Source organism: Choristoneura fumiferana, chromosome 28 (genome assembly GCF_025370935.1).
Source record: "Choristoneura fumiferana chromosome 28, NRCan_CFum_1, whole genome shotgun sequence".
Classification (NCBI taxonomy): Eukaryota; Metazoa; Arthropoda; class Insecta; order Lepidoptera; family Tortricidae; genus Choristoneura; species Choristoneura fumiferana.
In genome coordinates this window covers 3,641,079-3,668,667 of record NC_133499.1, presented here as the reverse complement: position 1 = coordinate 3,668,667, position 27,589 = coordinate 3,641,079, and the positions used below count along the sequence as shown (strand labels likewise).

At 38.0% G+C, this 27,589-nt stretch overlaps 2 protein-coding genes and 1 long non-coding RNA gene across 3 annotated transcripts; all 3 read right to left on the bottom strand.

Moving 5' to 3' along the window:
• Positions 1-1,515: 1,515 nt before the first annotated feature.
• Positions 1,516-2,141, bottom strand: LOC141443911 (sphingolipid delta(4)-desaturase DES1-like). The gene is made up of 2 exons (XM_074109285.1): positions 2,067-2,141; positions 1,516-1,656 (listed from the first exon to the last, which is right to left on the bottom strand). Exons 1-2 carry the CDS (start codon positions 2,112-2,114, stop codon positions 1,516-1,518), a joined length of 189 nt encoding a protein of 62 aa, XP_073965386.1. The 5' UTR covers positions 2,115-2,141.
• Positions 2,142-2,865: 724 nt separating this feature from the next.
• On the bottom strand, positions 2,866-6,648 carry LOC141443910 (uncharacterized). Its single transcript, XR_012453092.1, has 2 exons — positions 6,405-6,648; positions 2,866-6,182 (listed from the first exon to the last, which is right to left on the bottom strand). It is a non-coding gene; the product is annotated as an uncharacterized lncRNA (long non-coding RNA).
• Positions 6,649-6,657: 9 nt separating this feature from the next.
• Positions 6,658-20,104, bottom strand: ifc (delta4-sphingolipid-FADS-like protein ifc; the record flags this gene model as incomplete). The annotated part of the gene is given in 6 exon segments (XM_074109284.1): positions 6,658-9,100; positions 9,529-9,674; positions 10,684-10,749; positions 11,648-11,861; positions 12,885-13,024; positions 19,928-20,104. Coding segments are annotated over 6 exon segments (884 nt in total), but the record flags the coding sequence as incomplete, so codon positions are not given.
• Positions 20,105-27,589: the final 7,485 nt, after the last annotated feature.

Below are 27,589 nucleotides of genomic sequence, written 5' to 3'. Positions count from 1 at the left end.
AATAGCTTAAATTATGTTTTTTTAATACGTAGTAAAATATACTGAGCGGCAAAAAATCTGGCCGAGTATATATTATTATTATTATTGGTTTACAGCGATATCAGTTATATTATAACGACATATCGAATATAATGACCAAGAAAAAAATCCCAACACGATCTTATATACGAAAAAAAACACCGGTTTATAGCCAACCGTGTTTAACAAGCAAATACTTCTGTCCCATACTTCCCCCACCACTGGAAGTGGAAACATCATGTAACTTTTTTTTTCAACTAATCTACAAAATCTAGTATAATAAATCCCCACGACGCTCGAGTAAATCGCCATTTAGCATCATGGGCTACCCTACTATGAGATGTGTAGAAGATATTGTATTAGAATTGTATTTGTTGCTGTAATTACATGACGATGTGCCTTGAAGACTGCCTTGATGTAGCGCACATTTTAAAATAAATGTTTGGCATACAATTTGTTTTCATTTTAGCAACTACTACCTAATTTATTGAATCCCACCAAAAACGTCTGTCGAAAAAATATTGACTGCGAGCGAAATATCGCTAGATGGCGTTAGTATCGAGAGGTCCGCTTGACGTAACAGCCTTGCTTTTGATTGGCTCATTTATGTAACCAATCACAGAAGTAAACGAATGTCGAAGTTGTCAAATGAAAAAATATGCCAACATCGTCATCGGTGTCCTTGTAATATTTCAAATATAACACACAACCGGAACCGGAAACTATGACCAACATACAGATAAACTTGTCGGGTATACGTCTACTTGCAAAATAAAACAAGTCTTTAAAATACGCAATTTTAATATGCTTAATATGCCTTTTTGTATACAAATATTCTGTAATTCTTTTTCTCAGCTGAGAACTTGGTGGCTTGCGATTGCGAAAGTCGCCATCGTGTCAGCGTGTCAGCAGTGTCGCTTGCATCTTGTTATTGGACGGCGAGAGTTCGTATCGTACCGTCCCTCTCACTCTCGCATTAAATAATATAAGCGTCAGCGAGACGGCAAGACACGAAGTTCGAATTGTGCACTTCGTAGTAAGGGACAGAGAGGGACGCGAGCGACAAATTTAATGTCTTACGCTACAAACCTAAAAAACAAAATTCGTTGTTTGTGGTTATTTTAATGACATTCAAATTTCGAACATGTTTCAAAAACAAAGCAATTTGATTGATCCCAATTTTACTATCATTCAAGATGTTCCAAAGTTTAGTTTGTTTTGTTTGATCAATAAATGAAAAATAAATATCACGCTTAGCAAAGCTTTTGTTATGGGTACTAAGCAACGGATAGATATAATTATATAGATAGATACATACTTAAATACATATTAAACACCCAAGACCCGAGAACAAACATTCGTATTTTTCATACAAATATCTGCCCCGACACGGGAATCGAAACCGGGACCTCAAGCACAACAAACAATAAGCAATATAATAATATCTAAATTAGTTGGTAAGTATAATAAATGCGGATGTACCAGCATACAAGTTATTTAGCTCTCCAAACCCTGTTGCTGGCGCTTTATGCGGGCATAGGGTCCTATGTCGGGGTCCATTACGAATTCGTAGAGTACCGTCATATAGCTAGTATGCTGCGGCAGGTCGTCATAGAACTCTGCGGCTATACGTTTTACCTGAAATGAAAGTCGCACTGCATTGGTTGGTCGAATATTTTTTTGGTGGCATGATTGTTTGGTAGAATGATTATTTAGTAGAATGCTTGTTTCATGTAATTTGAATAGGTTAGTTGACACATTATGGGAAACTTCAGCCAGTTCTCTAAGTCATGGTTCTTTAGAACCAGATCGATCCCTATAAACATCAATTAAGATTCGGATATGTATGCACTCCAGTCTTCCTTGCTAAAACAAGAGTTCGAGACAATTCCATCTGTGAATGTGGCATGGACGAGGCGAGGGCACCCTCGAGCATAATATACTCTTTTATTCCTCCAACATTTTCAACCACGGCGTTGGCAGAATCATCCGTAGTATCCATGGAGCTGGATTAAAAAAATTGAAAACCATAGACTATCTATCCTTACCTCTGGTAGCTTGCTGCCTGGCACAGCGGGGAAGTCATGATGCTCCATATGATACCCCACGTTGAACGTGATTAAATTCAGCGGTCCGTAGTATGAGTATACGTCTCATACCCTTTGAACATATAGTGTTCTGATATGAAGTGGCCTAAAAAATCGATTTTATTATTATTATAGATAGTGCCACGAGTGTTGAAGTGAATGGTTTTTTTTTTATACGACTGGATGGCAAACGAGCAAGTGGGTTTCCTGATGGTAAGAGGTCACCACCGCCCATAAACATCTGCAAACCAGGGGAATTGCAGATGCGTTGCCAACCTAGAGGCCTAGTTACACACACGGCTGCAAAAATAACTCACCCGAGCCCTAAATGATAGACACGTTTATGCAAGAAACGTGTGCTCTTGCAGTTCCGCCACCTCCACACTGTAAGAACACACACAAACCGTCTTAACTGCCTTACTATTTAAGGGGGGCTCCCATACAAAAAACGTGATTTTTTTGCCGTTTTTTGCTCGATATTAATAACGGCAACAGGTAGACGCTAGAATATTTAGTCCTATATTCACTTTAAAAATAAATAATTAAAATAAAATAAATATTTAAGGGGGGCCCCCATACAACAAACGTGTTTTTTTTCTAATGTCTAATATTGTATAGATACTAGTAATGGTACGGAACCCTTCGTGCGCGAGTTGCACTCGCACTTGGCCGGTTTTTAATTGTCGCACAAGTGGGAGTGTCTTGGCGATGACTGAGCAACAGAAGTAGGTAATTATTGCAGAGAAAAGTAAAACACACATTAAAATTTAAAGAAATATATATTTCTTGACATTCAACAATATTTTCCAGCAAATATGTAAAAATAGATATTGTATTTAGTACATATTACAGATATTGTATTGTATTTATTTATAGGGTAAACCTGTCGAGCGACCCGGACGGAGGTGCACCAAGCGCCTAGCGAAGTTTGTCCGCAACTGCGAGAGTCCTCTCACCGAGTTTTTAGGGTTCCGTAGCCAAAATGGCAAAAACGGAACCCTTATAGTTTCGCCTTGTCTGTCTGTCCGTCCGCGGCTTTTCTCAGAGACTATCAATGCTAGAAAGCTGTAATTTTGCACGAATATATAAACTATGCCGACAAAAAGGTACAATACAAATTAAAAAAAAATATATTTTTTAGAGTACCTCCTTTAACGTAAAGTGGGGGTGATTTTTTTTTCTCATCCAACATTGTAGTGTGAGGTATCGTTGGATAGGTCAAAACCAAAGGGGTTGCTAAAACGATTTTTCGATTCAGTGATTTGTTTGCAAAATATTCAACTTTAAAGTGCAAATTTTCATAAAAATCGAGCGTCCCCCCCCCCCTCTCTCTAAAATCTAAACTGGTGGGTGGAAAAATTTGAAAAAAATCAGGATGGTAGTAAGTATATCAAACTTTCAAGGAAAACTAACGGCTATGTTTGCTTGAGAATTATTAGTAGTTTAAGAGTAAATAGCGGCCTAAGGTATAAAATATACCTAAACTTGGAAGATTCCTTAGAAAAATATTACTTAATTTTTTCCTAATGGCTTCGGAACCCTATTTCAGGCGTGTCCGACACGCCCTTCGCCTGTTTTTTAGTCACTGACAGGACAGGTGGCGTAGACAGTGTGTGTCCAGGTCGCTCGACGGGTTTAGAAACATGGATAGCGCAATGCAAGATACAGCACTTGTTTATATAAAGACTAGATGGCGCTAGGGTCGCTATACCCTTTTCGTACCGATTTCGGTACTTGTGCTTGAAACTAGATCTAGTTCTCGTGGCTAAAATGTTTTTTTTATTATTAAAGTTAGTTCTTTAATTATTAACCGATAATTATCGGTTAACAATTAAGGATGTCAGTTACCGAAATTAAACAGTTATTCTATACATACATATTTATTTCAACCATCTAATTAGCTTCACACTCCATTACATTACAGTAACGATTAAAAAAAAACATAACTTATCATTATCAATGAAAAACTTACCTACTCAAGATTTTATTTCTTTTTATTGTAGTACGGAACCTAATAGATGCGAAGACAACGCCCACTTGGCCGGATCTACCTCGTAAACCAAACCAATACATACAACGTGTTGCTCTCTGGACAAAGATGAACAGAACGTGTTGTCTAGGGTATTTCTAACCTATGTACAGTCGAGTTCATAAACTTGTGAGATTTTTTTTTATCAGACATATCTGCACGCTTCTACGCCGTGAACAATAGTCGTGTTCAAAAATTTTTAATTAAAATTTTGCTCACAAGTTAATGACAAGTTACAAATCCTCATACCAAACGCTACAGTATAACGGAGAAATAACTGTATGACGTCAAAGTTGAAAACTGACTGAAGGCACGCCCATCTGTCAAGTGTTAACTCCAAGTAATAGTACTGTACGTGGGTACTGAAGCTAATTGAGAGAGTGGAGCACGAGAAATGCAAATATTTCCGATAAAATACGATGAAAAACCATTTCGAAATACATAAAAGGTGGGCCCTGTAACATAGCAAAAATTTTAGTTCTACAACTTTTTAGAAAAACTTGTATTAATAGCGAAATCCGTCATTTTGTTGCGTGACAGGCGATGTCATTTAGGCTATGGATGCCGTACATTGAAAATACCATTTAATTTGTTTGGAATAAACATTATGATAAAATTACTTCATTTTTGAAGGTTGTTTCCATTTGAGTAGCAGGAACTGTGTTTTAATTTTTTGCTCCTGTTACAGGGCTCACCTGGTATGTACGTCTTTAACGTTGTTAGAAAAACCCTGAATTTTATAAATATTTTTTTGAACAAACATATTTTAAGCAAACTACAAAAAACATTAAAAAAATATATAATTCATCTGTATATTTTAAGACCTAAAATAATATCATGTGCCACATCGACAGTTTCAATATAAATCCCTCTACACTTGATTATTTTTACTTAAAATATATAAATAAAGAACGATCACTAAGCTCACTCGAAACTATGGATCACAAACTTACGATTTAAAAAAAATTACAGTAAAAATAAAAATCTGTACAGTATACACTAGATTTTATTTTAATATAATATATTCAATGGAAATTTTTTATAGTTTTCAAAACATAGTTCGATATATCCACAAATAAATAAGTTAGGAGGTTTTCCCTTTTGAGGTATTTATGGAACCCTAAAAGTACAGTTCAGGTGACTGAGGCTTTCAGTTTAATAATATAATTAACATTTCGTCGAATAAACTATACCTTGACCAGTTTGTATGTGACACAAGGTAGAACCTTGTCGCTGTGAGCACTTACCGCATTTATCAAAATAATCTTGATAAAGGTAGCAGAGCCTCCGCGACAGGGTTCAGAGTGTCACAATACGAACCTGTCGAGGTATACAAGCCGCTATCTCCGCATATTATGAAAATAGGTTTCTGAAATCAAAGCAAACACGCAAGTGCCACATTCGTTTAAAATCAAGGCTAGCCAATATATTTTCTAGGTGGGCAATTTTTTTTAAATCTGGCGACGCTGGGTCACTACTTTCTGAGGTATCTAGCTAGAAAAATTAGTCGTGCTATTAGCCAGCTGGCCGAACGCGTTGGCGGGCAAATTGAAATGCCTTGGCGGGCCAATTTGTGGCCGGGCCTGGGTTTGGAAAAGAAAGTGATTTGTGGATACATCATTCTAAAACTAACACATACAGACGTACAAGAAAGAGTAGAAAGCGGGCGAAATTCATTGCCATATCAAGCTCTTGTTATTAAGAAAGTAACGCCATCAGGTAATTTCCATGGGATTATGGCTTTTTCCCAACTGTTTTATACGGACGAACGATTTTTTAACTGTAAACTATTATTATTAACTATATTTCGGGACTATCCTGTAGAACCCTGTGGGTAAGGTTAGTTTTATAACAATCCTGAAGTACTTAAAGTTAAAAAAAACGTTCGCCCATTATAAACAGTTGGGAAATGATTCATTTGGGCAAAATATTTGCGGCGGAAAATTAGACAATTACCACTGTTGTAAGACTGTACAGACAAGCGATTTTATAATATTAGAGATTGTGACTGGTAACACCAACAATTTAATAAAAACTAGCAAAAATCCCTACTTCCCTACTAATATTATAAATGCGAAAGTAACTCTGTCTGTCTGTCTGTCTGTCTGTTACGCTTTCACGTCGAAACCACAGAACCGATTTTGATAAAATTTGGTATATAGATATTTGAACCCCAAGGATCAACATAGGATACCTTTTATTCCGGTAGAGGGCGCCACCGCGCGATAACCTAGATCCGCGCAGACGAAGTCGCGGGCTTAAGCTAGTACTCTATAACGCGAAATGCTTGATAAGATAATACTTCCATCACTAGGTACGATTTAACATATTTAATATTATTTATCATTTTTGAGTGATCGCACTACACTCCGTAATATTCTTCGATATATTCGCGAGTGCGAAAGAGTTGCAGCTACGTTTATAGCGGGAGGGACAGAGATGCTATGACTGAAACGCGAATAAGGGTCTGCCACATGGCATGGTAGTTCCAATTTACCGAAATACGCCAAAACAAGTATAAAAAATGTTATATATATATATATAAATTATATCTAGTACACCAAATTTCACGATAATCCGATCACTGGAAGTGAGTCAAAATATTCTTACAAGATTTGACCCGACAACAACAACAAACTGGGCAAAGTTAAATAAAAGCTTGCAAAAATAGATTTTTATAAAGATTAATCCCTGACAGATGGACCCTAGATTTAAGAAAAAACATTCAGAACCTTAATAGAAATAATAATAATAATAAATATCACGGGACAATTCACACCAATTGACCTAGTCTCAAAGTAAGCTTAGCAAAGCTTGTGTTATGGGTACTAAGCAACGGATAAATATAATTATATAGATAGATACATACTTAAATACATATTAAACACCCAAGACCCGAGAACAAACATTCGTATTTTTCATACAAATATCTGCCCCGACACGGGAATCGAACCCGGGACCTCAAGCTTCGTAGTCAGGTTCTCTAACCACTAGGCCATCTGGTCGGCAATATTTATTTAAATACAAGAGTTCGTTAATATACCATAGACAACTTCCGACTGAGCTCTTCCTTGGAACAAATGGAAAATTTTGGAACTTCATTGTAGCAGCTATGAATAAACATCGAAGTGTAGTGCCATCAGAATGAGTATAATATTGATAAAATAACAGTAGATTATTTCATACAAAACACAAGGCACAGTCGCCATTCTTTACACTGGCACCAGCAGTGCAAAAAAAACCTTGTTCCCCGTACATAACATTTGTAACGATTTGTGTTCGCATTGTACCTAATAACACTCCTCGCTTCGCTCGCCGTCGTATATAATTTTTTGCTTGACGATAAAAGTGACCGATAACATTATTAAAATCTGTTTTAAATAGGAGATATTTGGCCCTATCCAGCGCTGGTTATGTAAGATAGTTACGTACCGGGAATAAGGTAAAAAACACAGCTATAGATATATACCTATAGGTATCAATTTTAATACTAGCTATGGTCCATAAAGCTCAGTTACAGAGTAGAAAATGGTACAGTCAAAACTGTTTAGAACGACATCGAAGGGACTGCAATTTAGGTTGTTAAATACGGTTGGTCTATAACTAGTGTTATTTTGGTACATAAGATCGTGTCGGGACTTTTTTTTTGGTCTTTACACCCGTTATGTTGTTATAAGTTGTGTCGCTATAAACGATTTTGATTGCATTACTTTTCACACAAAATTGTTACTATTTCCAAGCGTGTTTTCCACGATTTTTTTAAGGTGAGATCGCAAATTCAAATAAGACTATTTAAGCCAAAATTCTGAGAAAAATAACCTGTATAGAGGTATTCGGTTCAGTTAAACTGATCTAACCATCTACCGAAGTATTCTGGATTTAATATTAAGACACCTTGTATAAACAATAAACAGTGCTGCAGTCATGGAATAGGTAGTCAATTTACCTACACTTCGTGAGAAGTAATATCGAGTTGTTAATACCACCTAGTTTCTGACCCACCAGGTTTCTGAAAATGATTGTGCTGTAGATATTAAAGGTTTGTTATTATATTTTTTTTTTTATTTTAGGTAAGTATAAACATTAGGAAGACCTAAAGAAAGAAAGAAGAAAGAAAATACGATTATTCGGAACAGTGACTTAAGGTATAGGTTACTGTTCACGAAACGGACCCAGCTCAGCATAATGCCGGCTCAAGAGCTGGCGCTGGTCTTCCGGTGAGACCATGTGGCCGTCATTGCACCTTGCCGTGTCTTCGTCTTATACCTGTGTTGGGTGTTGTGTGTACTATGTGTTGGTGTTCAATAAAGAGTCATTGTTTTGTAAGTATAAAAGTTTATCAAAGGTTTGTCTAGACTTTTAAATGCCTATTAAGAATGAATTGTAATACGTGATCATAAGTATTAGTATAATATTAAATGACATTATAACGGATAACTCACGTCTAAAATCGAGTTTAGCTCGACATCTTTCGGGCTAATACGTAGCCCTTCTTCCTAGGAGCAACGCGACTCGGCGGCTGCCGCAACACGCCAAAACAAAACAAGGTAAGTATGTTATGTTTCTAAACGTTTCCTTTTATAATAGCGTCACCTAGCGTCTTCATGAATAAACATCAGTCTGTTGTAAAACATATTACGGTCGTTTTACCTTTAAAAAAAAAAGTATTAAGTTTCAAAATCTCGGGTTTAGGTGGTATTAACAGCTCCATATTATTACTTCTACCCGCAAAGTTCAGATAAATGTACTTTACCTATTGCGATCACTGACAATAAATATATCTAAATTCATTGGTATAATAAATGCGGATGTATAATAAAGTCATCTAGCTCTCCAAGCCGTGTTGCTTGCGTTTTATGCGGGCATAGGGCCCTATGTCGGGGTCCATTACGAAGTCGTAGAGAACTGCCGTCCAGCTAGTATGCTGCGGGAGGTCATCGTAGAACTCTGCGGCTATGCGTTTTACCTGAAATAAAAGTCGACACTGCATGGGATGGTCTAATTTTTTTTGACATAATGTTCGTTTGGTAGAATGATTGTTTGGTCGAATTTTTGTTTCGTATAATGTGAATAGGATAATTGAGAGTATTAAATGATAATTCAAAGACTTAATTGTAATAAAAAACTAATTATTTCAGCACCGAAAAACAGTTGGAAAATTAACTTAGATATTTTTAGTTGGTTGGAAAACTGTTAGTCAACTGAGGTCAACTGAGTTGGCAAATAACTGAAGTCACATTTCATCAATGCATTTCATGATTGCCATACAATGTCTGCGGGGGAATACGTTTTGACAGCTCTTAATAACTATGACAATTTATACGATTGTGTCAAAGACTGAAACCAGAGTATTTAGGGAAATCTTAGTAGTTAACATTAATTCCTTATTTTTACCTCTGGCAGCTTGCTGCCTGGCACAGCCGGGAAGTCGTGATGCTCCATATGATACCCCACGTTGAACGTGATTAAATTCAGCGGTCCGTAGTACGAATACGTCTCATACCCTTTTTTGAACATATAGTGTTCTGATACGAAGTGGCCTAAAAAAGAAGAAAAACATTTAATTAACGCGCTGGCGCGGTCATTCGCGGGTGCAGGTCAAGTAAAATCCTATGCACTAGTATGCACGCGACGCGCGATTAGCGCTGCTGACACTATTTTTAACCCCCGACGCAAAAAGAGGGGTGTTATGAGTTTGACCGCTATGTGTGTCTGTCTGTGGCACATAGCTCTTAAACGGGTGGACCGATTTGAATGCGTTTTTTTATTTGAAAGCAGGTTTTCTAGCGATAGTTCTAAGACATGTGTCATCAAAATCGGTTTAGCCGTTTTTCAGATATTGATCATTTTTTCAATCGGCGTCTACCCGTTCCGTGAAAACAGCGTCAGCTAGCGGGTGGAGACCCTTATCTAGTAGAAGTAGAGGAGTGGTCTAAAAATAATCGAAAATGTCATCAAATTTTACAGTCCATTCATAAATAACCCTCCTTCGGGCAGTTGGATAAAAATGTGACCATGATAACATGCCTTTTTTGCGTCGGGGGTTAATGTCACATTATATATATATAAGCTATATATTGTGTTAATGTGGCGGTTGAAACTCTCGAATAATCCTGAATCGTTTTGGAAACATAGCGTCGGTGATACTGCAATACCGCGTAACAGAGCATTCCACAAGAATGCCCCTTACAAAATGCCGTTCTTCTGATAGTTCTGAAAAGGCTGAGAAAATGATATTTCATGACTTTGCTAACAAATTGGCAGTATATTCTCGAGCTTTACGGATTGAATTAACTGCCATGCAAGGCAAAAGCATTTCGTAAGGGACATTTTTGTGGATTGCCCCTAACCAGCATTTTCCATAAGGTCTAATTTTCACTGTCAGACAAGTACAATGTTAGTACTGTTAGTACAGTGGAAATTATACCTTATGGAAAAAGCTAGTTACGCGGTATTGCCGTATCCCCGACGATAGGCTACTTTTTATTCTGGGAACGTGTAAAATACCCGCGTAACAGTTACTATTGGTATAATTAGACAGTGCAATACCTGCAACAGGGTGAACTCCCATGGCCATTAGAGATCCAATGATGAGATAAAATAACGTCCTCCAACCTGTAATAATATAAGTGTATTAACCAAGGGGAATAAGGAACAGATTCCTCCGTAGAATACCTTGCTAGCAAAGCAGTAATGAAGTTCCACACTATTATTGCCTAGATTTTCGAGATTTGTCATAATTTCTTTCGCATAAATTTCTAAGTATACTGTCATTTCGCACAATTTTCTTAGACAGAATAGTAGATTAGCATAATGTTGATTTGAATTATAGTCCTATGATCGAATAATTGTCTCACCGACATTCGTATCGCATACTATTTAGTTGGCATAAAGTTACAAAGCATTATAATATGTTACTAATACTTTACTGGCAGCAAGTCTAACCTGACATACTTAGCTGACAGTAGTCCAGTTCTGGCGCTTCGCCGGTCGCTGCTGTGAAACGCTCGGTTCACTCGCTCGGACTCGCGCGATGTTATTATCGCAGTTTTAACCTAACCTACTTTACAGATAGCAGTTGCTTTCATTACTAATATCATGCTATGGTACAATTACGCCATAATAAATTCGGCGGACCTTACCCATACTAATATTATAAACGTGCGTGATTTTTGGCATAGAGATAGTTTATGGGCCCGAGAGTGACAGGCTACTTTATATCCCGGAAAAATGCACAGTTCCCGAGGGAACAAAGCGCGATAACCGAATACCACGCGGGCGCAGCCGCGGTTAAAAGCTAGTATACTACATAAAATTCGGTGATATTATTATTCTGCAATTCAAAATTCTGCCAAATGAATATTATGCGACACGATAATTAAGCTAAATACACAAGTACGATTATGCTGAAGTATCATTCGGCTAAAAATGTTTCTGCGATAACTGTTATGCGAAGTATATTTCGATCAATCGATATTATGCAAGATAATGGGAAAAGTTAAAGTCAACTTACCGAACAATTGCACGAGGACAGCGTCAAAGAACAGCTGTATGACCAAATTGACAGCTTCCAAGGGTTCTGGAGGTTTGGGGCGCACCATGAGCGGCCGGATGATGTAGAACAGAGGCTGAAGGACCAACCAGACCAGCTTGCCGAAGGTCGTGTTGAAGAGTTTGGCTTCCATGAGGGTCGGGAGGTCGGTGTCGATCACTTCATTGCCTTGGTACTGGAAGGAATCAGTACTTTCTAAGGTTTCCGTCAGAAGGTTAGTATTATTTCGTCTAGACAGCTGGTCTAAGTAGCAATTGGTCTAATCTAAGTAACAAGTGGTCTAAAAAGTTCCCCGAATGTACTGGCTAATCGGTCGCCGTTCGTCTATTACCTGGTTTATCAATTTTAATTTCCGTTTGACGTTTGCTCGTGATTGGTTACAAAAACTAAACGAGCCAATCGCAAGCAAACGTCAAACGGACCTCACGATACTAACGCCATCTAGCGGTATTTCGCCTCTGTGAAAACCCTCATTGCTACTTAGACCAGCTGCTTTTTAGACAAAGTGATAAGACTGAATAACTTTTATCAACAAAAATGCTCCAGACTAGAACTAGAATGCTCATTACATTGTTGGCCAATCAACTTTTTTACCGACACTAATCTGTCCGCGACATTTTTCAAACAATTGAAGATTTTTGTAAGTAAACATGTCTTTTCTGTAATTTAATAGATGGTGTACATGAATACATGCCATCTTACGTAGTTCAACCTATTAAACCGTGAAATATCTTGTTGGAAGTACGATTTTTTGGTAACGCCAGAGACAATTTTGGTAACGCAGGAGACGCCCAAAGTGTCGGTAAAATAGTTGATTGTCCTGTTACAAGTGAACGCTCTCAAGTTTATGAGCAGTTTTATATACTCTATCGATCTTATTTATTAGCCCTGGAAAAACCCTATTGAACGTGGTAACATGACCATCGTAACCAATGAAGGAGGTATAGTATAACCTAACCTACCAACAAAAAGTTGGTAAACCCCCGACTTTGACACTTCAAAATGCAATATCTCAAAAACGGCTAAACCGATTTTGATGTCACATGTCTAAGGACCATCGCTAGAAGACCTGCTTTCAAATAAAAAAACCGCATTCAAATCGGTCCACCCGTTTAAGAGCTACGGTGCCACAGACAGACACACATAGCGGTTCTTGCGTCGGGGATTAAACATGATGAAAGTTGAAGGATTGTCTTACCCTGTGGTGTTCCAAATGGTATTTCTTGAAGCTGATCGAGGTCGGTATCCCGATGGGCAGGTTGGCGAAGAACCCAAACCACCGGTTTGCCATCGGGCGGGCGTGGCCGAACGCGAGATTGTGTGATATCTCATGGATAGCTGGAATAGAAATTTATTTGTATTATTTCATTATTAGCCGACTTAAAAAAAAATAAAGATATTAAACCCGACTGCCTTAAAAAGACTACCAATAATAAAAAAACAAGTCTAGAAGTCTAGAGTTCAACAGTTGGGAGTCGGGACCCATTAAAAATAGCACCAGCTCAAAAATTCTCAATAATTTTTATTTCTTATTTTTGAAATTTCTGTGAAAATAGCTTAAAACACTTAGGATATAAAGTTCGAGGGGTCAAGAGGGCGTATTTGGGACGGCCAACTGGTCGTCGTCCGGTTGGTCGGCCGAAGTATCGCTGGGCTGATGCTGTGGAGGCGGATCTGCGACAGCTTCAAGCCGGCAATTGGCGTGAAGTTGAGCAGGATCGGGTTAAGTGGGAAGCTCTCGTTTCGGAGGCCAAGACTCATTTTGGGTCACTGAGCCAAACTACTTAGTTTTTTTTTTACCTACCATCAGCATAAGCCGTGGTGGCCTAGTGGTTTGACCCATCGCCTCTCAAGCAGAGGGTCGTGGGTTCAAACCCCGGCTCGCACTTCTGAGTTTTTCGAAATTCATTTGAAATTTACCACGAGCTTTGCGGTGAAGGAAAACATCGTGAGGAAACCTGCACAAAACCTACGAAGCAATTCAATGGTGTGTGTGAAGTTCCCAATCCGCACTGGGCCCGCGTGGGAACTATGGCCCAAGCCCTCTCATTCTGACCTATCAATTAAAAAAAAAACTATCAATTGAATATGTCGCTCAAGTCGAACTTTCACGTCTATTGGCATTATTGTTTTATGACATGCAAACGATTATCAACTTTAGGGTGGTAGACCACATATTTGGCTGATGGTACATTCGGCATTTAATTTTATTCTTACAGTCGATTTTTTTTTTTACAAAGTATGTAGGCTCGGATCGGACTCGCAAGGTTACAATGCTTAATATAGTTACTTGGAAATTTAACGCAATCGAAACCTTGTGAGTATTTTGTTTATTTGGCCATTAAAGAGCTTGAGCTGAAGGCTTATCATAGAATTTGCATGAGTAATAAAGATAAGTATTGACTAATCATTGCTTCTAGACTATGCCTGATAAGTACCACGTAGATTATAATCAATCTAATTGTATAATTGTAAATGTTCGCATAACTTTGGGCTAATCGCTGATAAGCGACGACCTTTATTCTAATATATTAGTGTCTATCGCTATAGCACTAATTGCACATTATAAATACAGATGGAATATGGAGAAGATTAATAACATAAGATTAATTAGCTATAATTAATCTTTATTTACACAGAGAAAAATACATTGACATATTAACAAAGCTATCACAACAGTGACAGGAGAACACGAGAATCTAAGTATGAAATTAAAAAGAATATCAAAATTGTAAACGGCCTGTCAGAACAGAGTACGTAACCTCCTTTATTCTAACAGAATATTATGACTTCTGATTATTAGGGCTCCGTACCTTAGTTGGCAAAAACCGAACCCTTATAATCATACCAGCCTACATACTTCCCACTGCTGGGCACAGGCCTCCTCTTAGAATGAGAGGGCGTAGGCCGTAGTTCCCACGCGGGCTCATTGCGGATTGGGCACTTTCCCACACCATTGAATTACTTCCCAGGCAGGCACGATGTTTTCCTTCACCGTAAAGCCAGTGGTAAATCACAAATGTGGCGTAGCTAAGTAACCAAAGGTCCTGGGGCGAAAAATAAACTAGGCCCCAAACTAAACTATTCAAAGTCGTTTGTTCCGATTCATCGTGTTCCGAATTAGACGTACTCCAGATTTGTCATTCATAGTTTGTAAGTCTGAGTCCGAGGGGGCCCGTGAGCTTGGGGGCCCCGGGGCACTGCCCCGTCTAGCCCTCCGGTAGCTACGCCACTGAATGTAATTTCAAACATGCATTTCTAAAACTCAGACGTGCGAGCCGGGGTTTGAACCCACGATCCTCTGCTTGAGAGGCCACAGGACAATTAATACATTACGGTCCTATAATAACACTTCGTTTTCCGTCCGTCCGTCAAGATTTTTTTTCTCAGGAACGCGTGTGCAAACAAACAGTAGCTACCAAGAACTCATGTCTCTAAATATTTCTACTTATCCTCCTAGTCCTTTATAAAGAACTAATTAACGGTAAGAATAACGGCCGAATGTAGGTACTTTGTAAAGCACAGACCGTCCATTGAATAAAGAATTTTCAGCATGTTGAAATAATATAAAAAACCGCTTCGTTTAGGTTAGTTTTATTTATATTGACGACCAGATGGCCTAGTGGTTAGAGAACCTGACTACGAAGCTTGAGGTCCCGGGTTCGATTCCCGTGTCGGGGCAGATATTTGTATGAAAAATACGAATGTTTGTTCTCGGGTCTTGGGTGTTTAATATGTATTTAAGTATGTGTCTATTTATATAATTATATTTATCCGTTGCTTAGTACCCATAACAAGCTTTGCTAAGCTTACTTTGGGACTAGGTCAATTGGTGTGAATTGTCCCGAGATATTTATTTATTATTTTAATCTCTCTTTTCAATGTATTTTTTTTCACATTTATACCATAAATAACAAAGCTGGTGCTGGTAAGACTCAGAAGCATATACAAGACCAGTACATACATTTTAATAATACAAGTTTTTGTGCTGACTGTACTTGCATTGTGATCCAACCTACATATATGTGTAACAAATTTCAAGTCAATCCGTATCTAATCTATTTCATAGTCTTTGAAATTTTCACATATCTCTAACTAATTCAGCCATAATTCACGTGCTAACCAGCACGTGCAAAATATGAAGTGGATTGCATAATTATATTGATACCTAAAACAATAAAGCGATAAGATTCGATATCATAATCGACATACGTGATCTGCCCAACATAATTATTATTTAAATACATGTGAATCATTGACGTAAACTCAGCCGTGTACTGTCTCTTTCTCTACGCTACCAGCTAAAGTATAGCCAACATAGGAAAGTGAAAAACCCGTCACTATCTTTTCAAAGTTCAATATCTCATAAATGTTTGAATCGATTGTAATGAAACTTAGCTAAGGATCATCTACAACTAGCTTTCGATTAAAAACCGCATTCAAATAGGTCCAACCGTTTATGAGCTATGATGCCATAGACAGACACACAGACATGACGAACTTACCTCACTTTTTGCAGCGGGGATTACAAAGTAAAGTTCTTGTGCAAATCTAAGTAATTATCAGCTTTTTTTCTAACTGTACTTTTTAACCCCCGACGCAAAAAGAGGGGTGTTATAAGTTTGACCGCTATGTGTGTCTGTGTGTCTGTCTGTGGCACCGTAGCTCTTAAACGGGTGGACCGATTTGAATGCGGTTGTTTTTATCTGTCAGTTTAAGGATACTATTTTGATTTATTAACCGACTTCAAAAAAGGAGGAGGTTCTATATTGGTTTTCTATGTTCCAATAGGTTCCAATGTTTGTATTTTTTTATGTATGTTCACCGATTATTCGGTCAATTGTGGACCGACATTCAAAATTCTTTTTTTATTCGAAAGAGTATTCTTCTGAGGTGGTCCCATTGTCACTAAGTCAAGATCTGATGATGGGATCCTAGGAAAAACGAGGGCAAACCTCAAGTTTTATAGGCACACCTATGACGATTTTGGCATTTTTAGCATTAAGATAAGTATTTACATTCAGAAAGTATCATTTGGTAACCTGGACCTGATGAAGAAGACCGTAGATGACCAATGGAACTCGTCAAAGCTAAGTAATGCTCGCTCGTCTATAAACGATCATGATTAATATACCTATCTAAGCGACTAAGAAGAAGATTTTAATAATTTTAAGACACAAGAATCCATATTCCAAACTAATATTATAAATGCGAAAGTGTGTGTTTGTACGTTTGTCCGTCTTTCACGTCGAAACGGAGCGACAGACAGATCGACGTGATTTTTGGCATAGAGATAGTTTATGAGTCAGAGAGTGACATAGGCTACTTTTTATCCCGGAAAAAAGCAGTTCCCGAGGGACCAGCGCGCGATACCCGAATTTCACGCGGGCGAAGCCGCGGGCAAAAGCTATTATGCTATGTGGTAGCTAGCTACAAAATGATAAAGCTCAATTCCCATTATGAAGCTAGCTACCGGTAATGATGGAAGGACATGGGAAGCTAGCTAGGGTGCTTTTCAGATTATTCCCTAAAGGGTTATATCATTTAGATGGCGCCTGAACAGAGCGAGCACTATCTATGAGTATCTATGAGTATCTATGAGTATACACAATTTGCCGAGCTTAAATCGGTTCAAGTGGATTCCTTATTAATTATGCAGGCGCTTTGTTGGCATACTCTATATTTTCCGACGCAGTATTATCTAGGTACAGCTAATCTACTTAATAGCTGAAAATCTGATAGCAAAAAACAACGTACGCATGTGTCATCCACTTGAGCGTAGGGATGTCTCGAATGGCTCAGGATCAGGGATGTTATGGTGCTCCGTATCCGTAACCGAAACTATCAGATATCCGTAATAAAAAACTATCCAAAACCGTAACCGAAACCGATATAAAAATTTCGGATTGTGGCGGAGTCAAAATGCGACATGTTATAAGAGGTTTTTTGTTTTTGCCCGGCCGAGCCGACAGAACAGCCGCGCGCGTCTTCTGCATCTATTGTTTACTATTATTTTTCTAAGTCGTAATTTACGACTCGTAACTATTACAATAAAATTGAAGTCAACTCATCTATATTCCTATTAGAAAGCAAACTATTGTACAAAACTAGATAAATAAAAATACAATAAAAAATTACAAAATTATACGAGGTTTTTAAGCCTTTGTTTGTAGGTATAGGTTTAAGTTGTTTTTTTTTTTAAATTATTGTATTTTTATTTATTCCCATTTGTATTTTACTTTTACACTTCGTTAAAAATCCAATATCCGTAACCGAAACCGAAACTATCGAATAATCCGTAATAATTTAACATCCGTAACCGTAACCGAAACCGGTATTATGTTTGACATAGGTATATCCGTATCCATATCCAGATCCGAAATGTTATATCCATAACATCCCTGCTCAGGATATCGATAAATGAGGGTTCGTGTGAGAGGCTGTTCGGCGCTAGCATCGTGAGGTCTGTTTGACAACTTTGACATTTGTGATTGGTGGGATTGTGTGATTTGTGTGTGTTCTTACAGTGTGGAGGTGGAGGACACTCATATTTTGCATAAGCTTAGCTATCGTAAGGTCGCGGGTGAGCAAGGAAATTATTTTAGTTCATTGATATGGACCTCCGCAAAGTAACGCCTGATTCAATAAATTATATAAATGATCCAATCACAAGCAAGACTGTAACTTCAAACGGACCTCACGATACTAACGCCATCTAGTGATATTTTGCCTTTTTCTCGAAATAAATGGATTTATTATTATTATTTGCTAAGAAATAGGACTTTGTTAGTACTGGATATTTATAAATCTATAAATATCCAGTGTTATCAGAGTTACATTAAATATCTGGTCGTTGAAAGCGTACATCTATCAGACATACCTAAAAAAATGGTCCGGAGCCGGAGCCCTGAGTGCGCGAGACCGACTAGCCCTTGGCCGGTTTTACCGTTTCGCTTTCTAAATTTAAATAAAAGGCAAACAGCAGATATCGATCGATCGATACCAATTGGCATGGATTTAATAGACTTTAACCATCGATAACTAACTAGTACATCTTTGCATGTGTCACCCACTCGACTGTTATCGAAGCAGACGCCTCTTAAACACATGTTTATAGGCGATATTAACAAGTGGCTTTATCGGGCGATTCCGGCGCAGTTAAATGATAACCAAACAAAAACAGGTGTGCGATTTGTGAATGCTTAGACCTTGCTCGAATCAGTAGGTAATTCTCGGATAATGAACTACAAATCAAGTGAATAATAGTATTGAAAACTTCAGTTAGCTATAAAGCAAAATAAATACGAACTTTTTTTTACTCCACCCGGCTTGCTTGCTACCCTCCCGGAATCATCCGTACAGATTTATAAAAAAAATTAAGATGACGCGAAATCTGTCATTTGATTCCGTTCGCGAGCGTCAGAAACGTGACGCAATTGGGTACCTTAAGTTTTCATGGATGGTCCATATTGTATTTTTTATCGATAGTAAACTTAACCGTTATAGTTTTCCTTGAAAGTTTGATATACTTACTACCATCCTAAATTTTTTCAAATTTTTCCGCCTACCAGTTTGTTGCACTTTAAAGTTGAATATTTCACAAACATTGTCTTAGCAAACCCCTAATGGTTTTAAAAGACCTATCCAACGATACCCCACACTATAGGGTTGGATGAGAAAAAAAAATCACCCCCACTTTACGTCTATGCATATACGTCCTAGCATTGATACTCCCTGAGCAAAACCGCGGACGGACGGACAGACAGACAGACATGGCGAAACTATAAGGGTTCCGTTTTTGCGATTTTGGCTCCGGAAACCTAAAAAGGTCGGATTGACAGCTGTCTGTTGCCAAATTGAAATAGAATCAATCAACCATAGCCATGACCACTCATTTGCTATCTTATCCTACATATGTGATCAGATTGCTATGTTGGCGTTCGGCTTTTAGCGCCAGTGGCGTTTAACTTTTAGTGGCCGATTTATACTACTGATGTGCCTGTACTGTTTTCGCATAGGAAAATTTCGGAAACTTCTCACAATTTTGTATGGAGATTGAAACTTTCCGTTTCTTAAATTTAAATTTCCTATATTTGTTTTGAAAATTTCCAGTAATTCCCGAGAACTTTTCCAACTTTTTGGAAACTTACCGCAACTTGCACATCTGTAATTTATACCGTTGGTGTTTGGCGTTTAGCTTTTGGTACTGGCGTTCGGCGTATGGCGTAGGTAGGTACTTACCAAGCATCAGCGAGTGGTTGATGACTCCGCCGAAGCAGTAAGCCATGATCAACATCGCCGGCCAGCTGAGGTGAGGTATGAGCGGCAGTGTCAGCAGCTGAGTGAACACCATGCCGGTCACCACCCATTTGAAGTTAGGGTCGTAGCCGAAGAGTTTCTTGATTTGTGGATATTTTTCTGTAAAAAAAAAATACTCTCAACCGTGTTATCAAACATAGCTAAGAACTACCGCAAGAAAATTAGCTTTACCGTTTCGTCTGTCCGTACTCTTTCACGCAAAAACTATTGAACGGATTTGCATGAAATTTGGCATACAGGTACTTGATACCCTGGATTAACATATAAGCTACTTTTTATCCCAAAATAATGTATGGTTAATGTAGGATCAAAAAAATTATACTAATTTTGCGCGAGCGAAGCCTGGCAAAAGTTAGTAAATAATGCAATACAATGTATTGTTATTGTAATGACTCTTTATTGTACATCACAAATAGTAAGCGATACAGAATACAGGTACATAAGTAAGCAATAGACGCCCTTATCGCTTAAGAGCGATCTTTTCCAGGCAACCTTTTTACTTTTAAAACTTTGTTTTTAAATGCGAAAGTTGGTGAGTGAGTATGTTTGTTACTTCTTCAAGTTGAAACGGCTGGACGGATTTGGATGAAATTTGGTAAAAGTTTAGTTTATAACCTGGATTAAAACATAGGATACTTTTTATCCCGATATTCTCGGGATAGGGTTAAAATCTCGAAATAACAATCGCTGGATTTAGAGTCATGAAATTTTGTATGTAGGTTGGACCTCTGGAATAACACATATGCTCCTTTTTATCCCGATATTCATAGATTGGGATAAAATCTTGAAATTTCAACCGCTGAGCTTAGTCTTGAAATTTTGGACAGTTGTTCTTAACACAACCTCAATGAAGACCACAATATAAATTTTGGGAATTCCCAGGGGTTTCGTAAAATCCCGGAATTTCAATTGTAACTACCAGATCGTATAGTTTACGCATGCAAAGCCGCGGGTAAACTCTAGTAACATAATATTTTAATACAATAATAATATGTAAATTTTCCATAAATCATACATCAGCAACATACAGAGTAAATATCTGACAGATCCTAAACTAGTAGTAAACTATATTGGTTTTATAAGGTGTTTCTGGAACAAATTATTAGAACTATTGTTCTATCAAATGGCGTTAATTAACATAAAAGCTTCCAGAACCCTCTAAGTAAAGTTGAGTGGCATCAAAACATCAAACCACATTAATTACGATTCAGTAAACAGACGCCAGAGCCATTGGTACTTCTAATGATTTTAAATTGAACACTTAGTGAGCATGTTGGGGCGAGTCGCGGTCAAATTTTAAACAGTACTACAACTGGTCCTATACTATTAATTCATCATCATCATCCCAGCCTATATACGTCCCACTGCAGGGCACAGGCCTCCCCTCAGAGTGAGAGGGCTTGGGCAGTAGTTCCCACGCGGGCCCAGTGCGGATTGGGAACTTCACACATACCATTGAATTGCTTCGCAGGTTTGTGCAGGTTTCCTCACGATGTTTTCCTTCACCGTAAAGCTCGTGGTAACTATCAAATGTAAATCCGCACATGAATTTCGAAAAACTCAAGAGGTGCGAGCCGGGGTTTGAACCCACTACTACTAATTACAATACTATTAATTGCACAATCCGAACTTCGCATCTTGCCGTCCCGGTGACGCTTGTATTATTTAATACGAGAGTGAGAGAGACGGTACGATACGAACTTCGATTTCGGGATTTCGTAGTGGCCCCCTGAGCTACAAAGCTATATATGGAAGCTAATAATGGGCTAGTATTTAAAAAATCGTATTAGTCCGTCAGTTATGTAGATTATTGAAAAAATATTGGACACTTATTTTTAGGGTTCCGTAGTCAACTGTCCGTCTATCTGTCCGCAGCTAAGAAAGCTGTAATTTGGCATGAATATACATAACAGTCACGTCGACAGTGATAAAATAAAAAAAAATATTTGGTACCTACCTCCCATAGACGTAAAGTGGGGGTGATTTTTTTTCTCGACTAACCCTATAGTGCTGGGTATCGTTGGATAGGTCTTTTAAAACCATTTGCCAGAACGATTTTTCGATTCAGTGATCTGTTTGCAAAATAGTCAACTTTAAAATTCCCTCTAAAATTTTAACTGTTAGTTGGGTGGAAAAATTTGAAAAAATCAGGATGGTAGTAAGTATATCAAATTTACAAGGAAAATTATAAAAGCTAGGATCGCTTGAGAATTGTTAGTATTTTAAGAGTAAATAGCACCCTAAGCTAAGGTATAAAATATACCTAAGCTTGGAATATTCCGTACAAAATACGAAATCCTTCGAAAAATATTACTTAATTTTCTTGGCCGGTTGTTATTTCATTTCACACCTAAGATTTTTAAACAGCGCAGCGTAGTGTCGTAGCATCATTAAAGTACAGTCAAGTTCAAAAATAAGTATCTATTCGAACCAATCAAAAATATGTTACTACGGCCTTATTGCGTCCGAATAAGAGTCTGTGTTACATATTTTTGCGTTTGAATAAGTACATATTTTTAAAGTTGACTGTACATGGGTACGTGTACGTCACATTGTCATTGTCACGTTTCAAACCAGAACTCGTAAATTAACCGTGTACTTATCGTGTTAAAATAACTTGTCTTGACTCTTGACTTACTGTTTAAAATAACACTAGCACTAAACCAGGCGCAAATGGAGAGATGCTAATTACTTCAAAACGGTGTAAACTGGCACTTATATGGCAACGTAAGACTTCATTAGAATCAAACAATGAGGGTTTTAACGGAGGCGGAATATCGCTAGATGGCGTTAGTATCGTGATCGTGAGGTCCGTTTGACGTTTGCTCGTGATTGGTTAAAAAACTAAATGAGCCAATCGCAAGCAAACGTCAAACGAACCTCACGATACTAAGATACTAACGCCATCTAGCGATATTTCGTCTGTGAAAATCCTCATTTCGTCCGTCTGTCAAGACCAGCTGGGCTACTACGAAACTCGAAAATCAAAGTTCGTATCGTACCGTCTCGCTGACGCTTATATTATTTAATACGAGAGTGAGAGGGACGGTACGATACGAACTTAGATTTTCGAATTTCGTAGTAGCCCTGCAGACAGGTACTACGAAGTGCAAAATCCGAACTTTATAAGTATCTTGCCATCCCGCTGACGCTTATATTATTAAATACGAGAGTGAGAGGGACGGTACGATACGAACTTAGATTTTCGAATTTCGTAGTAGCCGCCCAGAGGCCTTATTGTCCAACACACTTGGAATCAGAATTTTTCACCACTTCTTTCTGTCATACGGTGTACGACGATGATAGAAAGAGACGGCGAATGCGATCACGAACGTGTGAATTAAGAGGGCATAGTCTCATACTTTTCAATACAAATATGTAATATATTTTTGCCTGGCACCAGCAGGGCTACTACGAAACTCGAAACTCGAAGTTCGTGTCGTATCTTCCCTCTCGCTCTTGTATTAAATAGTACAAGTGTCAGAGGGACCGAACGACACGAACGTCGAGTTTCGTAGTAGCCCTACAGTGGCGTAGGCGGCGTAGCGTAGTGGGTGCGGGGGGGCCGTTCGCCCCAGGCGGCAATTTTGAGGGGGCGACAAAATTCCATAACACATAATACTGAATAATATCTAGAATCTAGATAATAATATACCTATTTCAAATTTTTTTGGCACCTACGATTCAGACCGTTTAGAATGAGCACGAACTTTTTCAACTTATATTGTGAAATTGAGGAATCCTCTTTCTAGAATTAGATGGTGCAATAATTTTAATATTTATTGACATCTTGTAAATTCTTGTACTACTTATGGTTTTTTAAAACCTCAAGAGTGCAGCAAAATTTTCTTCCGACCCGGGCGGATGATACTCACGCTACGCCACTGCCTGGCACGCTCCTATTACGGTCATATATGATACGGTGGTGTAGTCAAGTCAAGTGTAGTGGGTAGTGACCTTTACCCGGAGTTATTTAATTAAATACGATTGAGTCTCACAGGATAGGTTAAGGTATACCGTAGGCGACAGGCTAGCAACCTGTCACTATTGTACCGTTTTTGTCAAACTTAAAACCAAAAATTGCTAAAAGTGGCTCCGAAGCGGTAACGTTTCGTGTGCTCTGCCTACTCCATTTCATACAGGCGTGATGTTTGTGTTTATTTTATTTATTTATTTATATAGTGCATACATGTAACATAAGCTCTTAAAGTTAACATGAACCCTGGTAGGGTATAGCATTTGTTGTTATAATTGTTATTATCTATGTATTTACTATTTTAAAATCTTTTCTTTACAATAACTTATTTCTGTACCTATATTAATTAATGAATCCTACAATAACTTAACTTAATAAAGGAACATCAAATATCACTTGAGATCATCTTATGTGTGTCTCACGGTATTATTATTATTATTCCCCTCAATGGCGGCCTTAAGGCTTGGGCCAATGTCAGTTAAATTAAAGATAAATATATTCTTCTTCTTCACTTTGTACCACGCGGAGACAACTTGCGCATTAAAAAATGACAGACACGAGAGCAATATAGAATTTTGTGATCACTGTTTACTGTTAAGGTTCATCGCCGCATAAAACACTAAGTACAGTCACCAGCATAAATATATGACTATGGACAGCACTGCAAAAACATGTCATCACTGTTGAAAGGCATATATATATGACGATCTAACACGGTATAAGTATGTGATGATTTGTGGCCGGTATAAATATAGTTTTTTGGTAACGGCATAAGTATCTGACATCGGGCTGCTTAAAAATATCTGATATTGCACAAAATCAAAATTATGTAATCCACTATCAGCATAAACGTTTGACTTTATTTCATTGCATTATAGTAACGGAAATACAGCTAAACCTAGGTGCCAATGCATGTTTTACCAAATTAATTTATCATTACATCCAAAAAAACAATTATTGTTGACGTCCGACGTAACATTATTTTTCATGCATTTTTAGTAAAAGAAATAGTTTAACCGACTTAAATTAACCTTCTTGCTAGAAAATCACGATGCCACGCACAATATATTGTTCTTATTTCAAAAGCTACAAAGAATTATTTGTTAAGTATGTTCTTTCATAAAAATAGGATTTGTAAAACGTGAGACGGGCATATGCAGTGACAAGTCTGCACTCTTCTCGTGAAGTGTCAGATCGTTGTATTCAAAATCTATTCGTAAAACGAGAAAATAAAGTTCATATTTGCAGATTGGTGACATATTTTCGATTTTGTATCGTGTTAGATGTTTATGCCACCTGTGATCCGATGGTTATGCGTTCACAGTGAATAGATATTTATGCTGATAGTGGATTACATAATTTTGATTTTGTGCAATATCAGATATTTTTAAGCAGCCCGATGTCAGATACTTATGCCGTTACCAAAAAACTATATTTATACCGGCCACAAATCATCACATACTTATACCGTGTTAGATCGTCATATATATATGCCATCCACCAATGATCAGATATTTTTGCAGGCCGTCGATGGTCACATCTTAATGCTGGTGACTGTACCAAATTATACTTCAACTAGCAAAAGAAGCAGAAATACCAAAATTAGATATCGTTTACATCCGCCATGTTTGACGAGTTCGATGAGATTCAACTACAGTAATTTCATGTTCAAAGTCACAGATTTAATCTTGTTTGTCGATGGGCAACGGCAGCGTCGGGCGGTACCTAACTCATCTCGTTCGTTATCAGTGCACGGAAGACTAATCTCACGAAATATTTTCAGATTTTTACGACGTAATGCTGATAAGCTGGTTATAGCCTTTTACAGCACAATTAGAATGATTTCGCGACCGTACGTCAATAAGAACGGGCCATATTGAGGGGAAGACCGTGGAACCTTACGGCCGTTTTTAGGGTTCCGTAGCCAAAATGGCAAAAACGGAAGCCTTATAGTTTCGCCATGTCCGTCTGTCTGTCTATCCGTCCCTCCACGGCTTTGCTTGGAGACTATCAGCGCTTGTAAAAAAATATTTTTGGGGTACCTCTCATAGACATAAAGGAGGTGATTTTATTTTCTCGTAATGCTTGCAAAAAGAGTGTGTTTGGAGAAGAGTTAAAACTACTCTTATCTTCTGTCTAAGCTGCCTTAACTTTGGTGGTATAGGTAAAAAACTTAAGCGATATAACCTGTTGTAAGTAGTAGTAACGTGTCCGTATAGTATAAACAAATTGAGGTTCCAAATTCGAAAAATGACTTAAGCACCATATCAATTCTGTGCTAATCATTTACAATACAAAGACTCTTTATTGTACAACAGAAATAGCAAGCGATACAGAAAACATCAGTGCCCTTAGTGTAAGTTTTCGGTTACAAAATACGTCTCGATCGCGTTCGCGTTAAACCCAATTTGTATGCAAACACGAACAGCGCCTCTAGCGGAACATTTACGATGTTTGTGTTTCCATACAAATTGGAATTTTAACGCTTTATTTTGTAACCGAAAACTTACACTAAGGGTACAGGTCATTTGCTTAGGTTTTTCACCTATAGCAGTGAATGACTTCAAACAACAACAAACGTTAAAATTCCCTTGACTTTTAATCAATGTGGTCATGAATTTATGGCGATGATTCATACATTAGAAACATTCCGTGAGAGTATGACTAACATTTTCAGGTGATGAATTGGTGATGAATGATAAATTAAGGAATACTGATTCATATTACTTTACCCCCACATTATTGTTCAATATTGCTATTGGTAAGAAAAATTAGAGCAATTCTGCTTGCTCCCTTCGTCCTTTTTCTAGTTCGTCAATTTCTTATTATCCCCGCGCCCGCGGAGCTCCTATTCCGCGTGGATGAGGCGCTTCGTGCCTTGACGCAACTCGTAACCTTAAATTAACCTAGCCGAATTCAATACCCAGACATTGTCAATTCAAAGTCCAGTACCTCAATAACCTAACCAACCAAAAGTTGGAAAACCCCCGACTTTGTCACTTCAAAGTTCAATATCTCAAAAACGGCTGAACCGATTTTGGTGAAACATGTCTAAGAACCATCGCTAGAAACCCTGATTTTAAATAAAAAAAACCGCATTCAAATCGATCCACCCGTTTAAGAGCTGCGATGTCACAGACAGACACACCGACACACATAGCAGGCAAACTTATAACACCCATCTTTTTGTGTCGGGGGTTAAAAACGGCTGAACCGATTTTTATCAAACATAGCTAGAAACCACCGCAAAGAAACTCGCTTTATCGTAAATAAAAGCAAATCGGTTCGTAAGCTACGACGCAGCCACTCACATGCTGAAATTCAAAGCCTGTGTGGCTAGACAGACAGACATTGACATTAAACTTATAACAACCCCTCTTCTTGCGTCAGGGATAAAAAAAACCGGTCTCAATCCTCACATCCTCAAGTTTTTCCGCATCACCGTAATCTATACATAATAATCGTAAACAAACACAATTAAAGGAAACAGAATGAGTGCGCATTCAGCGGTACAGCGATATCAGTGTGATAACGCACCTGGTCACACATAGTGATGGAATCATGCCAATGTGTCATCGTAACAACACTTCAGTACCACTACCATGAGT

What these genes read in the sequence shown, in the direction of transcription:
- LOC141443911 (XM_074109285.1), bottom strand. Translation starts at nt 2,114, where the DNA reads ATGGAGCATCATGACTTCCCCGCTGTGCCAGGCAGCAAGCTACCAGAG. An exon ending in CAGGCAGCAAGCTACCAGAG is followed by an intron (nt 1,657 to 2,066) that starts GTAAGGATAGAT and finishes CTTTCATTTCAG; the next exon opens with GTAAAACGTATAGCCGCAGA.